The sequence below is a fragment of the Lontra canadensis genome, unplaced genomic scaffold, assembly GCF_010015895.1.
Source record: "Lontra canadensis isolate GAN:19392208 unplaced genomic scaffold, GSC_riverotter_1.0 scaffold1, whole genome shotgun sequence".
Classification (NCBI taxonomy): Eukaryota; Metazoa; Chordata; class Mammalia; order Carnivora; family Mustelidae; genus Lontra; species Lontra canadensis.
The window spans coordinates 114800919-114818089 of record NW_022630995.1 but is presented as its reverse complement, the minus strand read 5'-3'; the positions used below and the strand labels follow the sequence as shown (position 1 = coordinate 114818089).

The window sequence follows — 17171 nt, the reverse complement described above, 5'->3', positions numbered from 1 at the left end:
AAATAGTGAATTGTGGGCTTTAACTTGTCATCTTTTTTTCCTTTTCCAAGAACATGAATAAAAAATTTTGCTTGAAAAATGAACAATTTTCTTATAATATCTCAAACAAGAATAAATTTTGATCTTAAAAAAAAAGAATAAATTTTGATCTTCTCACAGATTCATGACTTTTGTACCAGCCACAAAATGTTATATTTATAATATCTAGACCATTCTTTGTATATGTATACCCATTAATTTATTTTTAATGCACATGAACATAACAGTAAAATGCACTTTATACTTTATCATAATTTCATCAGGTAAGAGTAAGTAAATTAGTTACATTACAAAACAACAGAGTGTACATGTAGCAATGATAGACACATTTTAAAAGATTCCTATAGAACTTGTTTACCTAGTGAATTATCCAGTAACCTTGAGTCCCTATGTCCCCCCGTTAAGCCCTTTTACACTACTTCTCCATTCATTGACATGGCTAACAAAAGGGTGACAAGGCAAAAGCAAATAAGACACAAATTGTCTTATTTAAATTCAACATTTTTCATCTAATAAATGATATTTGTTTTTAAGGGAAATGACCTCATAACCAAGATCAAAAGGGATACTTTCCTCCCAGCTAATCATAGTATAATATTTTACGATCTCCCCCAAATATGTCAGTCTTTGTCAATTTTGTTCATACAGTTCTGTCTGGCCAGAAGCTTTGATCCTTCTCAGATATCTCCCTATCTGTTTACTCAGCAAATTCGAGTTGCTATTAAAACCCACCTCAAATGTCAAATTCCAAATTAAAAACCTTTCCTCCCAACAACTGTTCCTCTTCATGTGATCTCATGAAATTTTAGATATATCTCTGCTATGGAACATTTTAAAAAATTATTTTATATTTTTTTATTAACATAATGTATTATTTGCCACAGGGGTACAGGTCTTCTGCTATGGAACTTTTTACATTGTGCCAGAATTATTCATTTCCCAGTGTGACTGTCCACCCCCACCAGCCTCTTTGGAGTTCATTAAGAACAGAGATCTTGTTTATATTTTTATATTTTATCTTTATATTATTATTATTTATTGAATGCATTAAAAGGAATTTTGTATATTCTGTAAGTTATTCATTAATTTTGATAATTAGATTTACTTCGGCTTTAAGTCAAATATGAAATTTCAGAAAGAAAATGTGGCACCAACTTCTCAAATAGATTCAGTAAATGAAACCTTTGATATTAAACACAATCATAAAATTAAGATCTAGCTTTGAACTGTACAAATTAGGTATCTAAGGAAAATGAATTTGTATTTTTGAAACATTTTGATAAATTATAACATGTTGAAATTAGTTGTGTTCATTACCATGTGACAAATTTCTGTTTATAAATCAAAACTCAGAATAGAGTAATAGAAAATTCTTTATACCATACTTTCATGAGGAAAAAAAAATTAAGTAAGCTTTTATCAACATCTATTTTTTTAAAGAGGTTTCAAAGACATGTCATTCAGTATATCCAGATTAAATGCACTCTCATGTTTTTCTATAACATAATGCATTAAGTTGACAACTGCAACAAAAATGAACTGAGATCAAATAGCTAGGGTGTAAGGTAGAGATTTTTAGATTTTATCTGGAGATTATCTACTGGGAGAAATTCTTTTTCTTAGAATTTTTTAGATAGAAAACTCCTGGTCTAAGTTTACTGAAGTCTATATTTCTGAAAAATAAACAATAGGATAAACCTTGAGGAAAGTTTTCTTTTGACATTAGATGATAATATTTTATACTGTATAATAGTTTCTCACTTCCCTGCCTTAAGAATAATTATAATAATAACATTTAATTAGCACTTACATTATGTAGCCATAATGAACATTTTAGACCAAGTATAACAACCAATTCTTTTCCTTAACCATGGAGGTAATTATCTTTTTTTTTTTTTTAAGATTTTATTTATTTATTTGACAGATCACAAGTAGGCAGAGAGGCAGGCAGAGAGAGAGAGGAGGAAGCAGGCTCCCCGCCGAGCAGAGAGCCCGATGCGGGGCTCGATCCCAAGTCCCCGGGATCATGACCTGAGCCGAAGGCAGAGGCCTTAACCCACTGAGCCACCCAGGCGTCCCCTGGAGGTAATTATCTTAAACTTATTTATCCTTATACTTGAAATTTGGAATTTTATATTAAATAATTATTAAATAATTAATAATACCGTCCAGAAGGATGATATATATTGCAGATTTATCCCATGGCATTTCTCATAGTCAGGCTACTTATGACATTTTTGATACTTTGTTATTGCCAGGGTAGTTGATTGGTACAATGGCTATAAATACCACCTACATCAAAATCATCATGGCCTTGCTGCTTAGCAGCATTTTCCATAGTGTTCTCTGGAACACTGGTTTCACTCAATCCTAATGACTACTGAAATAAGGTCAACAAGTTTGAGAAACCCCGGATTAAACTAAATTATGAACATTTCTTTGCTATGGAATATCTCAGATTCTTCAATATGCTGAAGACATGATATGCAAAGTTTCTCAATATTATTAAACCAGGGAAACATAAGGTGATAGGATACTGTCCTTCAGAAAACAAAATGCTACCTTATTGTACAAACTTCAGTAGTGAACACACACACTCACACACACACGCACACACAAACTCATATTCACCTTCTGTCATTGCGGAGAGGATGAAAACTCTGACTTTGTTAACAGTTATCCTTGCAGCCCATCTCCATAGCCTCCATTCAAAGATGTTATTAGTTGTAGTCTTTAATTTTTTACCACAGACTCTAAATCTGGCCACAAGCTTATCCACTTTCTAAACCACATGGATTCTTCAACTACCAAATGGAACACCATTAATCTAGCTAGGCTCTAGATAGTATAATCTCCAACAGTCTGTTATCCAGATCTTATTCAAATCATGTTTAATAACACCATATTTATAGACCGTCCCTAAAAGTCAACCCAGTTCCTTTACTTGCCTTGTTCTGGGCATTACATATTGATTGGATTGCAACAGAGCAAATACAAACAGCATCCTTTAATTTAGCTTCTAGCAGAATCAGTTTCAAAGGGTTCTATTTTCATTTTGCACCCTCACTTATTATCAAAAGAATATATAAAACAGTTGTATGAAATATTTTTCTCCACTAGTTGTAAAAATGTTGTTCAAAATAGACTCACTATAGAGTGATGATAAATAACACCTGCATAATACACACTACTTAATTTCATTATTCTGGGTATTTGTGTACATCAATCCTACTTATTCTTTCACAAATGAGGAAACTAAATCACAAAAAGATTATGAATCCTGCAGAAAATCACATAGCTCATAAGTGATAAGCAGAAATTTGGACCAAGGAAGTCTGGCTCCATTGTTTTGGTCTCAACCACAAAACTGTATTAATACTCCCATTTGATTTTCTCCATTTTCATTTTATAATTCAGTAATAGGAAGACAGTATTTTTCTGAGACACTATTACATTTACTGCTATCTGATCACATGAATTATATTTCTGATTATACATCCTGTTTTACCCCATCTGTCAGGCAGCTTGGAATGCATACAACATGAAACTGAATCACGGCAAGTCTGTGGGCTCTCAAGATTATTAAATTTTAGTTCTCCTTTCATTTTTCTATCTGTCCCTATCATATCCCTCCTCCTCATCACCACCACCATCATTTTCAACATTTTTTATATTAATTTATTGCAGTCTTCTTAAAGACCTATTCAAGTTCTTATTAAAATTATGCCAAATAGATATAAATACAATAAATACTTCACTGATCATTCCAAGGTTGTTTCCTAAAATGTTTTCTGAATCATCAAGGAAATGTTATACTGAGTAGAGTTTAATGTCAGAATGTTTTATTATAAATCTACAGAAAATTTGACATTAATCCTTTGAAAACTGGCAATTTTTATATGAAATTTATGGTAGAAGTTTGCCAAAACTTAATGTTTCAGAAATTTAAATGTGATACTGCCATAAATTAAATGTATCTGGTCAATTCAGAGGGCATCAATCTTGATAATGGAATATACTGTTTTATTTATCTATAATAAATATTTACTTATTTAAAAATATTTAATAAAGAATTAAAGTTAAACAAAGCTGATGTTACCTTAGAATATTTCTCTGTGAATGCAGTGGCTGTTTACAGTTACATTCTGAATGATTAATGCTTACTAGATATTTTCAGTATCATTCTTGGATATGGGCCCCATGGAGCTTACCTGTTGTCACACCATGAACCACTCCTTCCTTGGTTTTGGAGCCTATAAAAAGAAATTTGAAACATAAACATAAGTCTTAAACTGGTCTTTATTGCTAGTTACCTAGTTTTAAATACAACTAATAAAAAAACTCTCAACTTTAGAAGCCCAAATAGAAAAATATCCTTAGGGGATAAAAAAACCTAAAACAAGGAATTCCTGTAATTACACAACAAATAGAAGAAAGCAAAACTAGCAGCAGTTTCTTTCCTATTAAAATTTTAATTCAGGGGCACCTGGGTGGCTCAGTCGGTTAGGCATCTGCCTTCAGCTCAGGTCATGATCCCAGGGTCCTGGGATCGCGTTCTACATCGGGCTCCTTACTCAGTAGGGAGCTTGCCGAAGCCCTCTCCCTCTGCCTGCTGCTCCCCCAGCTTGTGTGTACTCTCTCTCTCTCTCTGTGTGTCAAATAAATAAATAAAATATTTTACAAAAAAAATAAATAAAATGTTAACTCATAATCATGACTTATTTTTTTTTTTTAAAGAGAGAATCTTAAGCAGGCTCCATGCACAGCACAGAGCCTGATGTGGGGCTCAATCTCATGACTCTGAGATCATGAGCTGAGCCAAAATCAAGAATCAGATGCTTAATTAACTGAGCTACCCAGGCACCTCTACACAAGTTTTTTAATTAAATTTTTAATTGGAGAAAATAATAGTGGATTGGAGATTCATTTGAAAACTACCCTGCAAGTCAAATAATCTATTTCTATCAGACATAGAAGAATCTAAGGAAATGAGGGCATAAAAACTGAGAAATTATTTAAAACTATACTTGGAGATTAAACAAGGTACTAATCCTCAGCTTAAAAAATGCGCTGTTTTAAAAAGCCTTCCTAGGCATGTTAGAAATAACAATAAACACTTTAAAACAAAGGAAAAAAGCATAAGGGAATCTCAGGTTCCCCATCACTAAAATGACTATATAAGATTAATTAAATAATCTCTAAGAATCGGGTCCTTAAACTGGAAAGTGCAGCAGAATCAGTCAGGTAGAGCACTGGTTGAAAATGCTGACTGTTGTGTCAGAGCCTCAAATATTCAGGAAATATCAGGTACAGATATTTGAATTTTCTAATAACCCTCATGATCTAATTCTAATGATTCATGGATCAAATCTGTAAAACACTGGTCTTAGGCAAGCTTCAATTTCCAAATTTATTTAAAATTTAGAGACACATATCCATGATTTCAATATGATCAATAAAATGACCTAAATGAATATACAAGACCACGTTGAATATGTTCACTAAATATTTTTATGAAAATATATAAATGTCATTAAGTGAAATTTGGATGCATTGTATTTAAATTTACATTTTACTAAACAGTCAAGGAAAAGTATCTATGTTTAATAAAACAATTTAAATACAGTTAAGAAGTTTTCATTTGAATATATTTAAAGACCTCTGATAAAAATAAAACATACAATAAACTATAGCACTGTAGTTAAGAATATGGGTTTTGCCCAGAAATAAATCCATACTCACATGGTCAATTAACCTAAAATGAAGGCGGCATGAATATACAATGGGGAAGACAGTCTCTTCAATAAGTGGTGATGAGAAAACTGCACAGATACATGCAAAAGAGTGAAACTGAAATACTTTCTTATACTACACACAAAAGCTAACTCAAACTGGTAAAGACTTAAGTGTCAGACCTGAAGTCATAAAACTCCTGAAAGAAAACACAGGCAGTAATATCTTGGACGTTGACCTTAGCAACATATTTATGCACATGTCTCCTGAGGTAAGGGAAGTAAAAGTAAAAATAAACTATTGGGACTACACCAAAATAAAAAGCTTTTTCACAGCAAAGGAAGCCATCAACAAAATTAAAGACAACTTAGTGAATAGGAGAAGATATTTGCAAATAAGATATTTGATAAGGGGCTAATATCCAAAACATATAAAGAACTTACACAACTCAACACCAAAACCAACAAATAATCCAATTTAAAAACAGGCAGAGAACCTAAATAGTCATTTTTCCGAAGAAGATAGACAGTCAACAGACACACGAGAAGATACTCAATATTACTAACCATCACATAAGTGCAAATCAAAACCACCATGAAATATAACCTCACATCAGTCAAATGAGTATTTGATACTCATACTTTTTGTGAGTATCAAAAAGGAATAAGTGTTGGTGAGAATGTGGAGAAAAGGCAACCCTTATGTACTATTGGTGGGAATGTAAAATGATGTAACTCCTTTGGAAAATAGTATGGAGGTCCTTCAGAAAATTAAAAATAGAAATGCCATATGATCCAGTAATTCTACTATTGATTATTTATCTGAAGAAAATGAAAACACCTAATTCAAAAAGACACACACATCCTTCTGTTTATTGTAGCATTATTTACAATAGCCAAGATATGAAAGCAACATAAATGTCCAATGACAGATGACCTGATGAAGAAAATATGGGTAGTGTTTGTGTTACACACACACACTATGGAATATTACTCAGCCATAAAAAAGAATGAGATCTTGCCTTTTACAGCAACATGGATAGACAATAGAGAGTATTATGTTAACTGAAATAAGTCAGATGGAAAAAGATAAGTATCATATTATTTCACTTATATGTGGAATCTAAAAAACAAGACAAAGTAAACAAAACAACAACAACAACAACAAACCCAGAAATATAAAAACAGAAAACTGATGGGGCACTTGGGTGGCTCAGTGGGTTAAGCCTCTGCCTTTGGCTCAGGTTATGATCTCAGGGTTCTGGAATTGAGCTGAGCAGGGAGCCTGCTTCCCCCTCTCCCTCTGCTGTTTCCCCTGTATGTGCTCTCTCTCTGTCAAATAAATGAATTCTTAAAAAAAAAAAAAAAACAGAGAACTGATGGTTGCCAGGGGGGAGGTGGGTGAGGGATGGGTGAAATAGGTGAAAGTGATTAAGAAATACAATCTTCCAATTATAAGATAAACAAGTCACAGAGATGAAAAGTACAGCATAGAGATAATACTCAATAATATTGTAATAACATTATTTTTCTAAGATTTTATTTGAGAGGGAGAGTGCACACAGGTGGGGAAAGGACAGAGGGAGAGGGAGAAGCAGGCTCCCCACGGAGCAGGAAGCCAGAAATGGGGCTGATCCCAGTACCCTGGGATCATGACCTGAGCTGAAGGCAGACCCTTAACCAACTGAGCCAACCAGGCACCCCTATATGGTAGCAGATGGTTACTTCACTTACCATTGTGAGCACTGAGTAATGTATAGAATTGTCAAATCACTATTACAATTGAGGCTAATATAATATTGTATGTTAAATTTATTTCAACAATAGAAATTAAAATAAAATTTTAAAATGTAGTTTCTGGATTCAGATTTCCACAATTTAAATCTTTACTTTACCACATAATAATCAAATACACATCGTTCAGTCAACATGAAAAATCAAAGGAAATAATACACATAAATATTTTAAAACAGTGTTTAGTATATACCGTAAAGTAAGAAATAATTACACTTTACATGTAATATTTGTAAAGGGATTTGCAGTTTAAAACAGAACAAATCGTTAATCATAAGTTTATATAAATGAAATTGTGCAGTTACTAAATATATAAAAGGATATAGAATAGCAGTTTACATATATAATATGATGTGTCAATGTGTTCATGTGTATTTATGCATACTTTGCAGTCAAGGGTCACTTTGCATAGTACTATGGAATCGTAAAGTGACCATACAAAAGCTGAGTTGTCTGTAGAAAGTGGCCTTAAATATCAATGAAAAAAATGACAATTAATTAGTTGTAAAAGTTACAATTGTCCCATGACCTTTAAATTTTTTGTCAAAACATTAAAAATTCTCTTATCATTTATAAATTTATAGGGAAATGAAAAATTAGCAATATTAATATTTCCTTTGCATATCATAATTTAAGACCTTGAGACTTAAAGTGTTTTATTTCTTTGTAAAAACTTATCAAGATTAGTTTAAACAGTGCTGTTTTCTTCTCATTATATAACTTCATATTTGGCATGAGCATCTTTTCTAAGTCTTAGAGAATTGTCATACCCTTGTAAGTTTGGATCAGTTTCCAAAACGTTACCCTTTGCATTTTTATCATGCTAGATCTCTAATAGTTCCTCAATGTGCGTTACTTCTGCAGCAGCACTTCCTCTGAAACATCTTCAACTTATTCATCACAACTTTTTTTCATCTGCTTACTTCAGCTTGAGTAAGTTCCTCTGGCTACATTATCTAGAGTCTCCTGAACAGTAGCAGTGTTACCATTCCCAAAGTCAGCTATTTGTCGTATAAATAAAACATCCTTTCATTCAAATTTTACTTCCAGCATTTTCATGTCATTTCTTTCCTGCACTTTCATCTTTTTTGGCCAATTTCCTTTTTAAATTATGCATTTTTGTAAAATATCATATGGGTTTATTTTGGGGAGACAAGAAAGCATCATAACCATGGGATTTGCCGTGTGTGTAAGCTAAATAGCAGATGTGCAATGATCAATCACTGACAAACTTGGAAAAAATGATATAATTTGATCCTGGATTATAATGAGTTTCTGTTATTTATGTAGCAATGTGTGGGCTGAAGAGCTAGGAGCAAAGGTTGTACTTTATGTAATCACAGTTTATGTACTATAGTAACAAATTTGAACTGTGTTGTGAGGGACTGGTATCATTCAACTAACTGTCTTAACTGAAATTCTTCTATCCTGGAAATATGCAAGGTGAGAACAGCTTGTATATAAGGGAATGCTACTTATTAGTACCCCTCTACCACTCCGTGTACTCCATATTTTTAAAATGACTATTTGAAAGACATGTTTATCAGTTGGTCAATGGTCTTTCCTCTCTGCCTGAGCAATGCCTGAGAATTGGACATTGGTCTAAATCATGGAATGTATCCTGATTCAAGGATAAATGAGGGTTTTAATGAAGTTGCTTCATATCAAACCAATCACCTGTTATTTGCTGTCAGTTGTTCATTAGTATCTATAATTAGTAATCAACACTTAACTGATGAGTAAACTGTAATTGAAAACATAGCGACAAAGTAGGTACCGAGTAGCTATGTGATTAGTAAACTGAAGATACACCAAAGCTGAAAGCTTCCATCAGCTGAGGTGGCCACAAGGATTCCATCTTATCTCTCATGACTTCACAAGGCACAGTGGAAAAGGTCTAAAGTAATGCCTAGGAGTTGCAAGAACTCATAGTCAGACTATACTATAGTCATAGTCATCTGTGCTACTGTTGTGCCTGTTATGTTGCCTTTTATCAACTTGATGGCCAGGTGAACTGTATTGCAATTTGAGAGCTTGATATTAATCTATACTCTTAACCATTGCTGCTTACTGAGCAAAGTAGCACTGAGAGAGTTTTGAAGATAATTTTCTCACCTTTACTGTTATAATACCTGGCATTACACAAAGAAAACTAAATTTTTTACTCTTCAGTTGGACTCTAGATTTATAATTCCTAAGCCATTTGATTGAGATAATTGTTGTTTATTAAACTGAAGTATGTTGATTCCAAACTTATATACAAACAAATCATAAACAAAAAATTCATAAAACAGCACTGATTCTTATGGTAGCTCTTCAATTAGTTAAAAGATAGCTGCCCAAAATATAATATTATAAAGGAATGAGATTACTTTTTCATCAGGCTTAAGAAAACAGTCTACTAAACATCTTCAGTCTTTCCAAAGTTAGGAAACTTTATTCTATAGTTACTTCCAATCTTTCACTCTAGTTATTTGTGAGTTTTATAATGACAAAAGAAAAGATAAAAAGAAAATATGTTGACAAGGTAATTATTCTGTTGGACAGTTTATTTGATAAGAACAACCATGGCTCCTACATATAAAAGAATGCTTTACAAAAATCCTCAACAAAATATTAACAAATCAAATTCAACAATGTATAAAAAGAATTATATTTCACAACCAAGTGGAATTCATGCCAGGTGTGCAAGGCTGGTTCATTATTTAAAAATTAATTAAAGCCACCCATCACACTGACAGGATAAAAAAGACAAATGACATGATCATATCAATAGATGCAAAAGAAGCACTTAACAAAATGCAACACCTATTTGTGATAAAAATTTCTGGTAAACTAGGAATAGAAGGGACTTCCTCAACTTGATAAAGAATATTTACAAAAAACCTACAGATAACATCATATTTCATAGCAAGAAACTAGACCTTTCCCACTAAGACCAGGAACAAGGCAAGCATCATACTGGAAATCCCAGTCAATGCAATAAGATAATAAAAGGAAATAAGAGGTATACAGATTGGGAGAGAAGAAATAAAACGGTCTTCATTCACAGATGACTTGATTCTCTATGTAGAAAATTATAAAGAATCAACAATGACCAAAAAAAAAAAACCACGTAATTTTTGTAAGACTCTTGGACACAATGTTAATAAAAATAGGTTAATCACTTCCATTTATACCAGCAATGGACAAATGGAATTTAAAATTTAAAACACAATACAATTTATATTAGCACTAAAAAGATGAAATACTTAAGTGTACATTTAACCAACTATACATACAAGATCTTTATAAGAAAACTATAAAGCTCCCATGAACAAAAGCAGAGAACTAAATAGAAGGAGGCATATTCTGTGTTCATGATGGGAAGACTCAATAGTGTCAAGATGTCAGTTCTTCTTAACTTGATATATAGTTCAATGCAATCTTAATCAAAATCTCAGTAAGTTATTTTGTAGATATCAACAGATTCTAAAGTCTATGTGGAGAGGCAAAAGGTCCCGAGTAACTAAGATAATATTGAAGTATGAAATCACGGGTGTGATACTACTTGCTTCTCAGTCTTACTACCAAGCTATAGTAATCAAGACAGTGTGATAACTGCAAGAGAATAGACTAAGAAATCAAAGGAACAGAATAGAGAGCCTAGAAATAGAACCATGTAAATACAGCCAACTGATTTTTGCAAAGGAGCAAAAGCAATAAAATGAGGCAAAGACAGTCTTTCTGACAAATGGTGGTGGAACAAATGGACGTCCACATGCAAGAAGAAAGAAGAAACAAGGAGAAGGAGACAAAGAATAGACAACAACCCTTCACAAAAAATTAACACAATAGGGATCACAGACCTAAATGTAAAATACAAAACTTAAAACTCCTAGAATAACAGGAAAAAACCTACATGAACTTGGGTATGGCAATGACTTTTAGATATAACACAAAAAACCAACTCATGGAATAAAGAATCAATAAGCTAGACTTTATTAAAATTAAAAATTTCTGCTCTATGAAAGGAAGTGTGGAGAGTAAGAAAAGTTAAAGACTGAGAGAAAATATGTGCAGAAGATATGTCTGAAAAGGAACTACACAGAGAACTCTTAGTTCCAAAATACACAGAGAACTCTTTAAAATTCAACCATATTAAGACAGGCTATATACCTTAACAGATATCTCACCAAAAAAGATATATAGATGACAAATAGCCTTATGAAAAGATGCTCCACATCATATGTCATCTGGGAAATGTAAATTAAAACTATCAGATACCACAACACACCTGTTAGAATGATCAAAATCTAGAACATTGAAACACCAAACGCTAACAAGAATGTGAAGTAACAAGAACAGTTATTCATTATTGGTGGGATGCAAAACGGTCCAGCCACTTAGGAAGACAGTTTGTCAGTTCCTTATAAAAGTAAACATATCCTTACCATATGATCCAGCAATAGTGATCCTTGGTATTTACCCAAAGGAACTGAAAGCTTATGTCCAATCAAAAGCCTGTACATGGATGTTTAAAGCAGTGTTATTCACACTTGCCAAAACTTGGAAGAAACCAAGATGTCCCTCAGTAGGTGAATGGATAACTGTGGTATATCCAGACAATGGAATTAGTATTTAGTACTAAAAAGAAATGAGCTACCAAGTCATGAAAAGACATGGAAGAACCTTAAATGCATATTACTAAGTGAAAGAACCCAATCTTAAAAGTCTACATACTGTATGATTCCAGGTATATGACATTCTGGAAATGGCAAAATTATGGAGATAGTAAAAAAAGATCAGTGGTTGCTTTGGTTTGTGGAGGGAAATGAATAGTGATGCACAAACAATTTTAGGATACCAAAAATATCTATATGATACCATCACATACACTTCATTATACCTTTGTCCAGATGCAGAGAATATAAATAACATACAAAACACAAAGAAAGAACCTTAAATTAAGCTATGGGTTTTGGGTGATTATGATATGTGGCAATGTTGGTTCATTAGGTTTAATAAATGTACCAGTCTGGTGGACGATGTACATCATGGGGGAAGCCACGCTTGTGTGAAGGCATGGGGTACATGAGAAACCTCTTGTTAACTGCCTCTTGATTTTGCTGTGAACCTAAATTGCTACCAAAAAAAATAAAGTCTTTAATTTTTTTTTAAAGTGTGCTTTATTTCTCATGTGTTTTGTTTTATTATGACATTCTCACAAAAACTCTGCAAGGGAATTGCATTTATCTAAATAATATTTTTACAAATGAAGGAAGTAACGCTCATAGATGTTAAGTAAATTTTATAGTATTCTAAAAGTAATAAATGATGCAGCCTGGATTAGATTTTAGGTTTTTGTGACATGAAGTCTATGTTCTCTCTACTTTTCCAGGAGTCAGCAAACTGCAGTCTATGGGCCAATAAACTTAACACCTGTTTCAGTAAGTAAGGTTTTATTGGATCACAGCTAATTATTGTCTATGGTTGCTTTCACACTGTAACCGCAGAGTTGATTCATTGACACAGAGATCTTGTGGCCTAAAATAGTTACTGTCTAGCACTTTACAGAAAATTTTATCAATCCTGACCTATATACTCTGTCTTATCATAGTCAGTTTTCATCCTAAATCCTGGACTTGAGTTCGAATTTTAACTATCCTTTGGAACACAACCAATAAATAATTTACAGAATGCACCATGTGTTAAATACCATGATATATATTGAAGATGATTTAAAAATACATGTGACATGTAAACAAATTACAATTTTATTTAATAACAAATAACAGAATTAATCTCAAAAAAATAAAATCATTTGCCCAAATTATAGTTTGATAATGAAAACAAAAAGTTTTCCAGATGATAAAACCTGTTTATTACCTAGAAAACAGCAGTGTATTAAATTAATATTCAATAGTTCCGGACTCACTACCAACTAAAGGAGTAAATATTAGCATTCTAAAAAAAATTTTAGAGTTACTAAATTATAAAATAATGGGAATCAAAGAATAGTTGCAAGCACACACGTGCACAACTTAGAAAACTGAGGACAACTATAAAGATATTGATTACATGCGCAACACTGATCCGATATTCCAAATTCCACCTAAAAAGATATAATTCACACTTCACAAAAACACTTGAAATTAACTCATTTTTTCCTCTTGTAATACTCTTTAATTCAATTACTTTTCTGAAAATACATCTTAAGAGAAAGAATAATTTAACTGAAGATTTGTAGCAAACCGAGCCAATTCAGAGTCTATGAGCAATGAGAAAAGGATAACATGAGAGGGATTCACAAAAATCATCCCAAGTATAACTCATTTTCAGTGCATCCATGTTGGAGAGACAGCAGAGCTGTCTTTCACCCACAGACATAGGCACAGCACCGTCTGCCCCCCAATAGGTTCATCCTCCACCTTCCTGTACATCCTGAGCTCCTGCTGCCACCAGAGAATGTGTGAACGCTCAGAGCAGCAGAAGACAAAGAGGAGAGGCAGAAGAGCAGAAGGTGAGTGTGTGCATGTGTCCTGTGGATGAGTGTTTGTCTATGTATGTGTCTATTCCTTCCCCAAAGAATTTGAAGTGGTTTGTAAAATAACACCCAACCTACCACAGTTCAAGATACGAAAAACAGAGTCAGGATCTGCATGAATATTACAAAGTGGCAATTTAGGAACAAGTAGAAAAGATAAGCATCGGTCTCATTATTTAATATGTCTGTCATTTGATAAATGAATTAGATATATAAATGTCTCTGAGATATTAGCCGCAGCATTCGGGTACATTTTTGAGCAATTAGCCTTCAATTTACCAAATGGTCACAAGGATGAATTCTACCAAAGACTTTTCTGTCCTTTCCTTTTTAGGGCCACAATAGGTCTCTTTTTACATATCCCAGGGCCATACTGAAGTCATATTTTAAAATACAAACACACTAAAATTTGCCAATATTACTCACAGTGATAAAAAAAAAAAATCAAAGGCCCACGAATGAATTTGATTCTTAGAAATATTATTTTTTGAGATCGAGGTTTAAAAACTTTTTATGAATTATAGTCCCTTATGCACAGAAGCACTCATTTAAAAAGTCTTAAGTATTACTGAAAAATTAAATATTCTGAAAAAAACAAAAGATTATCCTTACTTTTTACTATTAGTTCAAACATACACATTTACCTACCTACAGAATCCTCTGACTCAGTTTATCCTTTTGACAAGTGGTGATGCAAAAATGAATCAAGCAAGTAATACCAGCATTTAGACCATCAATCATCCTAACCCATCAGTCATAAATATCAAGATGCCATATAGGGCTTACCTACCTACATAGAGAACACCCTCTTTTGTCTTTCCTGCTGCTTCTGCCACACCCTGTTTGGTTTTTTCAGCAGCAGCCACGACTCCCTCCTTGGCCTTTGAAAGTCCTTTCATGAATACATCCATGGCTAATGAATTCCTTTACACCACACTGGAGAACACAAAATAGAATTTCAGTGAGAACTTTTGGGTAGAATAAAATAAAATTAGAACCACCCAAGATAAAAACCACTGAAAGGTCAGTACAAATCCCAAAAGTGTGAGACTCTTATTTTTTTTATAGACTCTTATTTCAACCACTGGACCCCCCCACCCCAAAAAAAAACCTTTTTTTTTTTTTTTAGCTTCTGCATTAAAAATTTAGCATCCCTCATCCATCTTGGCTAGTAAATTCTAGCTGCCTAAACATGGAGTAGGATGGATCATCTGAGTTGTTCTTACTGTATCTTCGAAGTGTAGTTACACGAAAAGACGGACCCCTCTTTCAACTTCCGAGAGTCCAAATGGTGACAAGGTAAGTTAGAAGTAAGTACGTTTAAAAGATCACAGGAAAAGAACAGGAGCTGGAGACATGGGTTCAGGGACTGTCTTAAAATGAATGCCAGAAGAGGGCTAACTGGTCGATCACCAAGAGAGTAGGTAAGAAAACTACTCACTCTGGGTGTGGCTCAACCTCAGGCCCACAGTGAGCCCACACGCACCCGCCCTAATCCACCTGACCCGCCATCCCCGCCCCCAACTATCTACTCTGAGCAGGCGCCAGTGCAGAGCCGGGATCAGTCTCCTGACTCGCGCCCGCCACCCGAGGGGGCGTTCTCCGCGCGCGTGCATTCGCTACCCACCCGGCGCCAGCACCTGTTAACCCCTTACCACCTGTTGACTTGCCCTCCCTGCGCTTCCAGTTAATGATCTGCCGAACACAGCTTGCTTACTTCACCGAGAAAACGGAGAGGGCGGACTGGGGGATTTAAGGTAATGGAGAAATAAAAGTTGGCTGCTCACGCTCCATGGAGCATCCTCGCGTTTCCCAAGGGAAAAGCGTATCCCAGAGAACCAGCGTAACCTTTCAGCCTTTGGGGACGAAAGAATGGGATATCGGATGCCAGAGGAAGCCAGGTCAACTTACTTTCCTCAGCTCGCTAAAGAGATAAGCACCCACCTCTGAGACACTCGACACAGCGGGTCCTTATGGCAGCAACAACCTCCCTCCCAGAAGTCCACGACTCCTCTCCTCCCCGGTTTCCCCCAGTATTTACAAAGCTGCCCGTTTAGATCCATGGGTACTTACCTGGGCCCCTCTGATCCTCACAACTACAGTTCCTCTCAACAACCCCCTTACAGAAGGTTTATAAAAACAATTCCCAAATATTATTTAAATGGGAAGAGGGAGAATTAGAAGCGCACAGGAAGGGAGGAGGCGGCACCAGGAGAGGGATGGTCCCCAGAGGAGGCTGCTGTCAGCACAACCCGGTGATGAGAGGCTGGGGGCGTGGGAGGCAAACCCACGAACCTGTCGTCGAATTGCCACTCCCCGTCCCCCGCACAATTGGATCCGAGAGAAAGAGACAGAGGGTCGGAAGGGAAGGCAGGGAGAGAGCGCAAAGGATGCTAAGGGCCGGGCTCGGTCCTCGGGTCTGCTCCAAAGCCAGCACACACCTCGCCCCACGCTGCGGCGCTCGGTCTCTCACCCCCTCTGTCGGGTCCCCTTCTCGTCGTCGTGGTCTTCCTCCTCTTCCTCTTTCTCCTCCTCCTTCTCCTCCGCTCACCGCCCCCGCAGCTGATTTGTCAGCGCCTCTCCCCGCCCCTCTCCCGGCGCTCGCTGCTTTCCCAGCCGCGTGCACTTCACTCCTCTACTCGGGTGAGGATGGGGGCGGGGGCGACGGTGCGGGGGGAGGCTGTACCTCCAACTCCAGCCGCTAACCTGTGCCCGGGGACGGAGAGGTGGCGTGTTCTGAGCTTCACCTCGAGTTCAGGATCCAGGGGACTCTTGGGGCGATCTGGAGCTGTTAGGCTTAGGCTGATGTTTCTCCCTCTTTCCCATCCCCCCTCCTTCCTCCTTCGCTGTCTCCGCCCTTCCCTCTGGTTCCTCACGGGACCCTCTTGTCGGAGAAACCTTAGTGGAGTGGGGGTCTGAGGGATCGACCACCAAAGATAGAGCCGTCATCTTGGGAGGCTACTGAAGGTGGCAGGCAGCTGGGGAAGGGTGCTCAACCAGTGCTACCAGGAGCACGTCCCCCTCGGATCGCTGAAATTCTGATGAACGATGGTCGGACCCAACGTTAAGGATGTTTTTGT

The 17171-nt window shown here is 35.7% G+C and overlaps 1 protein-coding gene across 4 annotated transcripts in view; it reads right to left on the bottom strand.

Annotated features, from left to right (window-relative positions):
• The window catches only part of SNCA (synuclein alpha), a 157380-nt gene extending 140714 nt beyond the window's left edge, over positions 1-16666 (bottom strand). Inside the window, exons 1-3 of one of the 4 annotated variants that reach the window (XM_032861708.1) lie at positions 16565-16666; positions 14882-15027; positions 4251-4292 (exon numbers count right to left, since the gene is read on the bottom strand). In XM_032861708.1, coding sequence (XP_032717599.1) covers positions 4251-4292; positions 14882-15002 — 163 coding nt within the window. In that variant the 5' untranslated portion in view covers positions 15003-15027; positions 16565-16666. Of the gene's footprint in view, positions 1-4250; positions 4293-14881; positions 15028-16164; positions 16331-16386; positions 16511-16532 lie in introns of those variants that run through there. The other 3 variants (XM_032861700.1, XM_032861721.1, XM_032861714.1) reach the window with 3 other exon arrangements.
• Between the last annotated feature and the right edge of the window lie 505 nt (positions 16667-17171).